This window comes from Plectropomus leopardus, chromosome 11 (genome assembly GCF_008729295.1).
Source record: "Plectropomus leopardus isolate mb chromosome 11, YSFRI_Pleo_2.0, whole genome shotgun sequence".
In the NCBI taxonomy this organism is placed as follows: Eukaryota; Metazoa; Chordata; class Actinopteri; order Perciformes; family Serranidae; genus Plectropomus; species Plectropomus leopardus.
This window is the reverse complement of record NC_056473.1, coordinates 23,321,886-23,334,111: the sequence shown is the minus strand read 5'-3', so window position 1 is coordinate 23,334,111 and position 12,226 is coordinate 23,321,886. Positions and strand designations below refer to the sequence as shown.

Below are 12,226 nucleotides of genomic sequence, written 5' to 3'. Positions count from 1 at the left end.
TCAGGGGTCATAAAAGATAGAAGGTTATTCATAAACCAAAGTTAGATGAGAAGCTGAGGGTTAATGGGTGTTGGTGATCGAAAAAGAGACGCTAAAATTATATTTTCCTTCTGGATAAACTGTAATCATGCCGTACCATGAAGAAACAATAAAGAAAATGCTTCCCAAGGTAAGAATGATAATCAACAATTCAAAGAAGAATTCAGTCTTTTTAAATAAAACATAAACAGTCGATTGTGTATATAAAATCCAAGTGTATTTTTTCAGTATTTATTCTGTATCCTTATGTTTTGAAGACGTATCTCCGCAAACATGTGGCCCATGAAATACACATTACATTGACTCACTTCAAAAGCCTTGTGCCCATGATGGATAGATATGGTAAGAAGCAAAAGAGAAAAAAACAGCTAAAAATCTGTTGCTGAACTTATTCAACGTGGAAAGTTTCAGTCTTGTTTAATTTTTTACAGTTTACAATGATGGAATCACAAAGGACTTGATGAGTCTCACTGGAACCATTCCTGTCATGTATGATGGTAAAAATGACTTTGCATTTTATACTGTTTTATCCTATCAAACAGCTAAATTATATCTTATTTTATGTTTTTACATTGCATTGGAGCATAAGGCACATCACTTTTACACACTTAACACACTCAGCACATTATACATATTTACAATTTTTAAATGTTCACACACCAGTGCTGATTGATTTAATTATTACTGTATTTCTTTTTAATATTTTTTACATACTTTATGCTGATACTTATTTCTACTTTCTAATTTTCTGTACTATTTATGATTGTGATTCTGATTGTGAAAATGTAACAAGAAGCTGACTTTGACCTAGATTGTGATCAATTAAAAGTATTAAATAATATAAATAAATATTAAAGTATATTTTCCCATTTCTTATACAAGATAAGACCTACAACATCCCGGTATGCCTCTGGATTGAGGAAAACTACCCTCAAACTGCTCCAATCTGCTACGTCAGACCCACACGTGAAATGATGATCCTCAGTGGAAAGTACATCTCAAGCAATGGTGAAGTCATGCTGCCTTACCTGGAGGAGTGGAAGACTGTGAGAACTGAACGTTAATATTGTGTTTGATGTACAGCATGGTGCAGTTTAAAGCTTTACTGCCATGTTACATTCATGTGTTCTTTTTCCTCTCTCCTACCAGGGTGAATGTGACCTAGTGAGCCTGCTGCAGGTGATGGCTGCCATGTTTGGAGACTTCCCTCCTTTGTGCATGCAGCCTCATCCAGAGCCCGAACAAGCTCCTTGTAAGTAACACTCACACAGTCAGGAAGCAAGCCTCTGCGTAGTTTCAAAACAACTTTATCTATGCTCTAGATACAAGTGATAAAACAGATGTAAGAGTCATAATTAGGCCGCACCCAATTCAGTGTGAATCTAGGTTCACTGCTCATAAATCTCGGGCTGAAAAGACCTCTCCCTTGTCAGCGTGTTCATGAATTTATTTCGACTGATAAAGATTTTAAAATAAAATGTATTTATTCTTGTAGGTTGGCTACAGTTCCACAGACAAGCAGAGGTGTGTTCAAGGACAGATGGAAGTTTATATCTGCATTTACCCAAAGAAGATGAGCTACCTTTCCAGCAAGATCATGAAACCAACTGTTAGTCTTTTGTGGGATTTGACATTGATTTTTGATTGTTTATGTGCCTTTGATGAAAAAATGAACCCTGTCTACAATATCAGATGGTATCCATTGATCATATCATGTTTAATTCATTAGAAGGCCTAATTTTAGTCAAATAACATGCTGCTTTAAACGTTTTAGGTGATTTAGACTGAAAATGTCAAGCAGCACCTGATAAAAAAACATATTTACTGTGGTTGGTGTGAATGTATTGCATTATTTTCTTTTCTTTATTTTTTTATATGAACATAAAATAATTTGGCATTTGAATATTTGTGTGTAAAAACACATTAAACTGCTTTATAAATGGCTCATAAAACTGCACCTTAACTTCACTCTAAGGCATTTATTGTGTTGTTATCCACAAGTGTTTTGGACTTTTGACTTTTGAGTAAAGAAAAAACACACACTGCCCAATTAAGCGTGACATAGAAAAGTGCAGTTTATTCAATTTTGGTAGAGAAAATAGACCAGAAATTCTAATAACTCCTCAGTTAAGCTGAACAATGACTGCTTACTGTGTTTAAAATAGTTATATGTTTTAGTGTAAACATAAGCTAAAATTTTGAATGAATACAATATTTTACACACACAAAATTAAGTCAAAACTATTCCCAAACAGGACTGTTATATGACATCATTATATAGCCTCTTGGGTCTCTGTAAATTAAAAGTATGGTCTTCTGTACCTTTTATAAAAAAATGCCCTGCGATAACTTTGTTCATGATTTGAAGCTATATAAATTAAATTTTGTGAGGTAAAGAATTATTTAAAAAGAAAAAGAAAAAAGAAAAAGTGTCTTGTCAAATTACTAAGTAGGTTACACTTTTGATTTTGCCATATGTATATAATGCGTGACAGAAACAAATTGAGGTCACACATGGTAAACACTCGTGTGTGTGTGTGTGTGTGTGTGTGTGTGTGCGTGTGTGTGTGTATGTGTGTGTGTGTGTGTGTGTGTGTGTGTGTGTGTGTGTGTGTGTGCGCGCGCGCGCGCGCGTGCGTGCGTGCGTGTGTGTGTGTGCTTTTTTGTTTTGTATATTTTCCTTGTGCTAAATTACTAGTGCTAACGTCACACACGGAGCGGAAGCAGTCAGGCGGACCGGAAGCTGTCAGGTGGAATGCCGGAAATTCCTTTTGTTGATCATCAAACATTTGTTTTTCGCCTTCGTCTTAGAACTTTTAATTACCTGTTTTCTGTTCTTACTTAATAATTGAAGCTTGGCGCGTCAACAACAGAGACATTAGTCGTGCAGGACTGGAGGGTGTCATAGAGACACCTAGTCATTGTCTTATTTGTTGTCGGGCCCGAGGCTGGGCTAACTTTAGCCTAGCTAGCACTGAGTAAAGTCCTGCTAGCTAGCGTTAGCTAGTGTTAACTGTCACTGTTGCTGGCTTAAAAGTCAGCCGTGCACTTTCTTAACTAATTAATAAGAAAGGTGTAAACAGAAGCTCAAAAATCATGGCAGTTGTCAATGAAGGTGCCCTGAAGAAAATGCTGAAGGTAAGTTTTGCGGAACAAACTGCCCACCAGTAGCACGTTAGCTAATGTTACCGATTCTAAATATGAAACTATCCGTTAGCAGGTTAGCATTTCCTGTAATGGGTAATGCTTCATACACGGTCCATTTCTCTTCAAGTTTATTACATCAAATATATCTTTTGTCAGCAAGGATCACCAATATGATGCATTCAGTTTATAATGATCGTACACGTCTTTGCCAACCTACACCTTATAATATAGTATATCCTCTTCTGTGGGCTAACATCAATATTTTAAATAAACCATGTTTTAATGCACCCAAATCAAGTTTGTATGAGGCGATTTTTCTCATTTCGTTTGTATAGCTAATAGCCCAAATGCCGATTGGCTTGTGAATAGCAGCAAATTGTGTTTCGACGGTTGGTATCTCAAAGAAAACACAAGTACTTTTTTGAGTAATCGTAGTTATTAAGCATTAATAACTCTAATTTCTCATGCTAAAAGAAAAAAAACCTGTCAATCAGCCATTTTTGATCATGCAAAGAACATTCTTATTGATGTTCATGATTTAAGTCTGATCAAGAGATTAAACATATGCATTGTGTGTACTTTACAGTTAATCACAATTACAAATGTAGAAACAAACATTGCAGATGCTACTGAATGTTGTAAGGATCAGGATGAAACTTAAAACAAAGATTTAAGTGTAAGCCTGATATCTGTGAACCAGTCTGTGTTGATCTGGTTGTGGTAGAAGGTTCCAGCCCTGAGTTTTTAACTTTGAGGGTGAGGAAAGTGAATTAACAATTTTTCACATTCAAACGACAAATTGGCATTGTACATAAGTAGAAAGAAAGCAAACAGATGCATACTATTAGCTATGTTAAAGTACTTCCCAAGTATATAACTCAGCTTATTATTAGTTGTACTATTGAATTGAATTTATTTATTTAATAGGGATGATGCAGTTAAACACAGTTTCATACAAAGCATGAAGCTGATGTGCTGCACAGAGGTTATAGCTTCTGGTAATTTCCAACTCTTATCCCTAGGTGTGCTTTTAAGTATACAATGGGGGAAATCTCCATAATTCAATTACATGAAACTTGACTATACATAGTGAAATAGCTTGTCCCCTGAGTGTCAGCGTCTACACTGTCAGTACACTAACATTTTAATATTATTCTTCCCGTTCATCTTTTGTTGTCATTATCCAGCAATACAAATACAGAGACCTGACTGTTCGTGAGATAACCAATGTCATCTCTCAGTACAAGGACTTGAAGCCGGTTATGGATGCATATGGTAAATTCAGTCACACTGATCTCCTGCTTTTAACTGTCTGGTTTCAGTTATTTTATACACATATGATGGTATATAGCAACTTTTTACTTGTTGACATGAGATCTTCTATTTCAGTTTTTAACGATGGCTCCACAAGAGACCTGATGAGCTTGACAGGAACTGTCCCAGTGAGCTACAGAGGTAAAGAACATTTACCTTGCTGTCTAAAAATGATCCTTTTCTCTATTTAAAAAGAAAAACACACCTTACACATTGTTCCTCCATAGAATCTGAAAGATTGGGTCATAGAAAGTTTAGTGGCAGGTGTTTTGTTACGTTTTGCTTATTCAATCACCTACTCTTTCTCTCATGTGTGCTCATAATAGCTTGCTCTATTTACCTTGCACTTTTTAAAAACAAACTTCACATCTGTGTTATCTATAGGCTCAAATAGAGTAAGCCACAAATGGCTTAAATTACATTCAGGAAATGAAATGCATCAGTTGACAGAACATCTTATAATAAGCTTCAAGACACACTCATAGTTTCTTAACTTGAGGTTAGGATTACTAATGTACATTGAAAAAAATCAAGAAAAGGTTGCAGTCGATTTTTAGAATGTGAAATGTTAATTTGTTTGATAGAGTTACATCATATTGTCATTTATTACATTTAGAGGTCCCCATCACTCCTGAAAAGAAAATAATGCAGAAGTGTGCATCAAATTAACAAAGTTTGTATAGTGTTATGATGGAGTGATTAAAATGTTAAAACTTTAAAAACATGTTATAAAATCATACATAGTAACATCGTGTGTGTTTGTGTTTCCTGTAGGCAATGTCTACAACATCCCAGTGTGTCTGTGGTTGTTGGACACATATCCCTACAACCCTCCCATATGTTTTGTCAAACCTACCAGTGCAATGATGATCAAAACTGGCAAGCACATTGATGCCAATGGCAAGATCTACCTGCCTTATCTACATGAGTGGAAGCATGTGAGTGTGAAGTCTTCTGTCAATATTTTTAATTATATTTAATTATATATTATATTATTTAAGTGAGGCCTGTGGACTGTTTAGAAGGTAAAAACATATTTTCAAATTGAATATTAAAAAAAAATATATATATAAACACATTGGTTAAAGCTGTTATGAATGATTTAAGGTTTCACTGCAGCATTTTTGAAATATGTAGAGGGTGGCTCTATCATACAACACTTTTTACAATATAACGGTAAGTTAAGATTCCTGGAATATTTTACAAATATATATGATTACCAGTCAGTCAGCACAAAATGGCGCAATCATTAGTGCCATAAAAGTACCTGCTGCTCTAGATTAAGTGATAATTTGAACAGTTGCTTGCCTGTTGATCATTTGAAATAGCGGTCTGCATTTGTTGTTTTGTTTAATAAAACATGTCCTTCATATGTCTTACAGCCTCAGTCAGACCTGTATGGTCTGATTCAGGTGATGATTGTGGTTTTTGGAGAGGAGCCTCCTGTCTTTTCTCGCCCCACCACACAGGCGCCCTACCAAGCGTTCCAAGCAGCCGGACCCCCGAACCGTGAGTGATTAACGTTTTTGTTAACAGGGTAATCTGAGTGGTGATGGCATTGTCTAATGTGTCGAAATAACCGAATGATCCACAGGCTGTTTTGAACACCACTCAATTCACTGAAGTGTTTCTGCTATAACTTGTAGTAGTCTAAATATTACACCTATCAGTACAATAAAATTATAAAAAAAACCAAAAAAACAATACAGTTAATAAGGGCGACCAACTACAGCTTTCAGAATATCACAAAAGTTAAATGCTTTAGATTTAGCTAGATAAATGCTAAATGCTAAAACAATGCTAATTGTGAGTAGTATATCACAATAAATTGTTTAATATACAGTAACTTTAATGAACTTTTATGTGTCATATTTGCTGAAACTGTCACTATATTCTAGAAAAGTACATGAGGCAGATCATCTGGATTCTAGCAAATGCCATCAGAAGGTGGAGGTAGAATTATTAGTCATTTTTTCATACAAAGTTTAAAAAATGAAAGTAAAATTTGTCCTTAATCCTGCTACATCTTTGGAGCTGAAGGATGAGTTGATTTAAAATAACCACCACCACTATGAGCATTCCATCCAGTTGCTGGGCATGTTGCTGCTGGTGGCATCATACAATTACTTCAGTGCATTTTTTGAATTTGCATTGGAGTCTTGTGTCCTTTCGGCTCTGAACAAGGTTCACCCATCCACCCAGATGCAGAAGGAGGAGAAGGAACATTATTTTTCACATATAAATGGTATTATTTAGTGTTCTGTGTATATAATGACAACTTCAGTAAATCTTAGAAAATGTTTTTTTAATTAATTATTTTTTAAATACTTTTTAACTACTGCAGCTTTAACTGTAATTTCAACATTGCCTGGGTAACAAGGCAACAAAATTACAAAATATGTATTGGTCATATTCAGCTCCTCAAATAATTTTAAATAGAAATAAATTGCCTAACTTCTCACTTTGAAGTGAATCTTGAACAGATGTGTTACCTCCTATAATTATATCAGGTTTTGCTTATACAATATCTTACTTTTTTGTTATTTGTATTTTAGAACTGAAGAATTGATATTGTAATTAAAAAAAACACAAGATTTAGCATAGCCATACATGCTCCCTTGTGTATGCATGTTGATGTATTTAGATTTTTAGTAAAAAAAAAACAAACAAATTTTTTTCTGGAAGAAGTGGTGTCTTGTAGATTTTTTTTAAAGAAGGTATTCCAGGAACAGTGTAAAAGCACTGTGGATTTTGGATTATTTCAGGTAAAACAATATTTTCATATTATGGTTGTAGTTTAGCTAATTTCTCATCAGAGTGTCGGGAAATATCTTAATTAAATTATGTAAGTGGAGGGTGCATTTATTTCCTTAAGCACTAGGTGGAGCTAAGATACTACTTCAGCACACCAGTGAAAATGGAGAGTGGACATATCTTCAGGAAAATGCAAGAGATGAAGAGTATTTTGACATGCATGTCCTCAGATCTAATTGTTCCACTTTTTCTTTACCTCAGCTTCCTATATGCCTGGCATGCCTGCAGTCTCACCCTACGGCCCAAATCCTAACCCGGGGTAAGATATTTGCCAAGCAGGTTTCACCATCACCCCCAGATTACACACATACACTCAGTTTCCAGACAATCTTGTCCTGTAACGTTTTTTTTTTTTCTTTCACGGTTTCTTCAGCATCATATCACACAGAATCATGTTTGGTAATGACAGCGCACAGCTAGTTCAGTTATGTCCATTGCTAGAAATTTGTCTGAAGTTTTTGAAAATATAGAACATTAGCTATTTTTTGACACTATAACTATTTGCAGAGGCTATCCAGGATATCAGTACCCAGGTGGCAACTCTTATCCTGCCACTGCTGGACCTGCACACTACCCCACCCAGACTCCAGTTTCCACAGTGGGTATGTATCACATTTCTTATCCAGGGTGCTTTGTTTCTTTTTCTGTTGGATAGATTTTGAAGGTTAAAATTAGCACAGGTTTCAAATGTTTCTACAAACTAGACAAGCTAAGCAAGATGAATATGTCCACTCTATTAATGTCTGCACTTTTCCGTACACATCTCCTTTATGTCTTAATAATAACAATACAGGGATTCAATACTTAATTTACCCCTGACAAAACAATACATATCCTGCTCCCCATGTCCTTTAGTTAACCTGCAGTTAAGACACTTGACCTTTTGACTCAAACTCTCTCGCCCTCTCTGTGACTTCGGTGGCGCGCTGAGCCGTCAGTGAAAGGTCATTAGTGTAACCAGAGTGGGGCGCATTAAAGGCCAAAGGGTAGGATGGACCTAAAGTGAAAGGCACAGCCCCTCTTCAGCCATCACACTCTGCACTTCAGAAACAGTGCTATAATTAGGTTGGGAACAGTTACTCCACACAAAGACAGACCTATGATCAGGGGACTCATCTGCTGCCCCAACATCAGTTGGCAGCGCAACACTGAAATGCTGGTCAAGGACCAGCACGCAGGAGAAGTTTTAAATGCATCCTATTTTTAGTAAAGGAAAAGAAATGGGTTTGCCTGTCGACTGCTCAGATCTCAAGACTGAATCAACTTTGACATTTGTAGTGCTGACTCAAGACTGCACATGAGATAGTCTTGACTCTAAAGACATCCATCAGTGCACTTACAATTACATAACCTGGTATTTGTCAGCTTTTGAGGCTTCACTTTGTAACAGAGTTTTATTAAATGATACATCTAATATTTGTCATTCTTGTCATGCTCATGTATGTATATGTTGGAACAAAATGTCAAATTTTAAAGGAGCAGTATGTAGGATTTAGTGGCATCTAGCTGTGAGGTTGCAGGTGGCAAACAACTGAATATCTGTTTGCTCACCCCTCTCTTTCCAAGCGTTTAGAAGAACCTTTGGTGATATTCTGATAATGTAAAAACACTATAGGCTCTCTCCAGAGCCAGTCCTTGGGTTGTCCATTCTGGGCTACTGTAGAAATATGCCAGTACAACATGACAGACTCCGTGAAAGTATTACTGCTCCTTATGTAAATATGAAGGGCTCATTCTAAGCCACAAAAAGCCAACAATTCTTAGTTTCAGGTGAACAAGTATATGAGTGTATGTTGTTTATTCTGCACTGGTGTTTTCACATCCATCAAAACCGATATTTTTTGTGTTTTTAAAGCTTTTATTTTGTTTGTTCATTGTCTCACATCACTTCTTAACTTCCTCCTCTTAAGGCCCGAGCAGAGATGGCACCATTGGCGAGGACACCATCCGTGCATCTCTGATATCCGCTGTGAGTGATAAGCTTCGCTGGAGAATGAAGGAGGAGATGGACAGAGCTCAGGCGGAGCTGGACGCCCTGAAGCGAACAGAGGAGGATCTGAAGAAAGGACATCAGAAACTGGAGGAGATGGTCTCAAGACTGGACCAGGAAGTGGTGAGAGATCCTCAACTTTTATTTTTAGCACTTTTATTTATAGAGATTTATCAGTTTTATCAGACAAGACATTTACGTATCACAAAGGTACAGATATCTTCAGAAATGTAAAGAGAAATGGAAGGAAAGAAAGAGACAAGTCACAAAACAAAATGTGTGCATCATAGTGCATTTGAGCATTAATGGGACAGACCACTTGTAGAGGTATGAGTTGATAGTTTTTGGCCAGGAGCCTGAAACTGACCTTTTGTGAGTGAGCAATGATAACTTTTGAAAAATGATATATTTGTACTTTTCTGTCCTATATTGTTTTGTTTCATCTTATGCTGCAACAAGTATGATGTGGTTGTGATCAATATTTTTCTTCTAGTCTGAGGTCGACAGGAATATTGAGCTGCTGAAGAGAAAGGACGAAGAGCTGAGTGAGGCCTTAGAGAAGATGGAGAACCAGTCAGAGAACAATGACATTGACGACGTCATCGTGCCCACAGCTCCGCTATACAAACAGATTCTGAACCTGTACGCCGAAGAAAACGCAATTGAAGACACTATTTTCTACCTGGGAGAGGCCCTCCGTAGAGGCGTCATAGACCTGGAGGTTTTTCTTAAGGTAATTTTCTCAACTCAACTACAACTAATGCATCACATGGTACCTTCTCAGTCTGTATAGTGAGAACAACATGTTAGCAGATCAGCAGCGTCAGTCCTTGGTCTGTCGCTACAGGATGCGTGCGCTACAGGAAATCTTAAAAAACGCGAGGAAAATAGACTTTTAGTGCAAAGACAATGCCTTGGCACCCAGTTTTGCACATTTACCTGAAACTTGAGTCATTATGCAGCCCATGTAGACCATTTTATCAATTAAAACAGAAACTAAAAGTGAGATGGATACCTAAAAACACAGCTGATGCACCTGTAGACACTGTAAGAAACACAGAAATACAGACACTTGAGTCCTCTGTGGTTTTTGCCTTAATGACTCTTACTCTCTTTTGTTACAGCATGTACGTCTTCTGTCCAGGAAGCAGTTCCAGCTTCGTGCCCTCATGCAGAAAGCCCGCAAGACTGCTGGCCTTAGTGACCTCTACTGACCCTCACTGACTAGCAGGAAACATTCATATCTTCATGCTTTCTTACTCTTCTCTTCCTCCTCTGTTTTATTCTCCTTTTAATGTCTTCTTGTAGCTCTCTTTTTATTCTCCATAAGATCTGTTGTTGTGAGACAGAAATCTGAACAACAGAAAATGATTAAAAATACAGCATTCAAAAAAGAATGGACTGTCCTGTGTAGCCACAGTTCTCATCGGACATCATTTGTATTTTGATCTGACTAAATAGTTGACATCATTATGCATTAACAACCCATTAGCAAGACATGGCTCTATTATTTTTGTGCTCCAGTTTTAAACAAAACCCACTGTGACCACATTGTAAGCCAGGTACTGCGGTTGACGCAAAAACATGCGCAACAAACATGCCATAGTGGTAAAAATGAACTGGGAGCCCTTTCTGTGTGTGTCCATTTTGTGAATGTTTGTGGTGTAGCTGGGTTGGAGTACAGTGTATATGTTGCACTGCAGGGCAGCCTGCAGGTTCTGTTTGCAATCCCTTTGCTAGACAAAGTCATTTGGCTAGTAAGCACAAATTGTTTGGGGCTAGTAGAGAGGGGCTCCATATGTCCATTCGACTCATAATGAAAAGGTTACGCTCTGATATAAATACCCAGGGCAACCTTTCAGGAGGGACAGGGGGTTCAGCCTCAGGATTTAATGCTGTCTGGGTTGTGTTCAGTAGCCATTGGGGTCAAAGGTATCACTTTTCATACAGTACAGGTGATGATGAACATTGAAATGAACTGTGAGCCTTTTAAAGGGTTAAATTAAGAGCTCCTCTGCCACCTGACCACACTATTTCTATTTCCTGTTTCCCTGTGTTTCTTTACAAGGGTGTGAGTGAGGTTCTTTGTGTCAGCTGCTCAGGTCTGCCCTCCAGTCTGACTGCATTAACCAGTCAATCATGTATTCTGTACAGTCTCTGTTGTATGCCAGTCTTGACATACTTTATTCTATCACAAAGTAATCTTACTTTTCTGTTCTCCTTGTGCTGTCCACTTATTCTCAGTCCTGCTGAGAGGTGTAGGTTTTCAGTAAACACGAGGAAAAAGTTGTGAATAGAGCCGGAGTGTTGGAGGGTACAAAAAAGTACTAATCACAAAGTTAACTTATGTAAAGTTTAAAAACAGGTTTCATTTAAATTAGCCTTTACTAAATGCACTTTGAATTGTATGATAGAGTATCTGCTGTTATTTTCTTGTTTCCAATTCAACCATAGACCACCTGTTCTTTTATATCTGTAGATTTATGTAAATCAGGACAAATAAAAGAAATCTGATTTAATGGGTGATCTCCTTGCCTCATTTCATTTAACCTGTTTTTTTCACTTAAGAGTTTTCATCACAATCACAGAAAAGTGACATTTAATAGTGTTTCTCTGTCGCACATACATATTGGACGAACCCGAGCCACAGAAAGTACTTAAACATTGGTGAAGTAGCTGTAATTAATGGTATTTTCAGAATCCAGAGGTTGATTCATGCTGATATAACACATAGTGATTCTAAAACCTGTATTTGTCAGCAGCCGTGGCAGCATTTACCCGTATGTTCACCTTGCCACGATGCCACATATAAAAGCAATGATCTCCTGTATAAAAACCTCTAATCTGCCTTGTATGTTGACCCATAGTTTCGCACCGAGAATGGCTGAGTCAGCTGCCCTGAAAACACATACAATCTCTTTG

General features: G+C 37.2%; 2 protein-coding genes across 2 annotated transcripts; both read left to right on the top strand.

Annotated features, from left to right (window-relative positions):
- The first annotated feature begins 127 nt into the window (after positions 1-127).
- On the top strand, positions 128-1,062 carry zgc:123278 (uncharacterized protein LOC641569 homolog). The gene is given in 5 exon segments (XM_042496819.1): positions 128-169; positions 297-381; positions 471-536; positions 922-969; positions 972-1,062. Coding segments are annotated over 5 exon segments (279 nt in total). The 3' UTR covers positions 1,010-1,062.
- Positions 1,063-2,782: 1,720 nt separating this feature from the next.
- On the top strand, positions 2,783-11,823 carry tsg101a (tumor susceptibility 101a). Its single transcript, XM_042496816.1, has 10 exons — positions 2,783-3,177; positions 4,374-4,461; positions 4,576-4,641; positions 5,275-5,438; positions 5,883-6,009; positions 7,516-7,573; positions 7,822-7,916; positions 9,225-9,427; positions 9,798-10,037; positions 10,429-11,823. The coding sequence occupies exons 1-10, from the start codon at positions 3,136-3,138 to the stop codon at positions 10,516-10,518; spliced, it is 1,173 nt and encodes a 390-aa protein (XP_042352750.1). The 5' UTR covers positions 2,783-3,135; the 3' UTR covers positions 10,519-11,823.
- Positions 11,824-12,226: the final 403 nt, after the last annotated feature.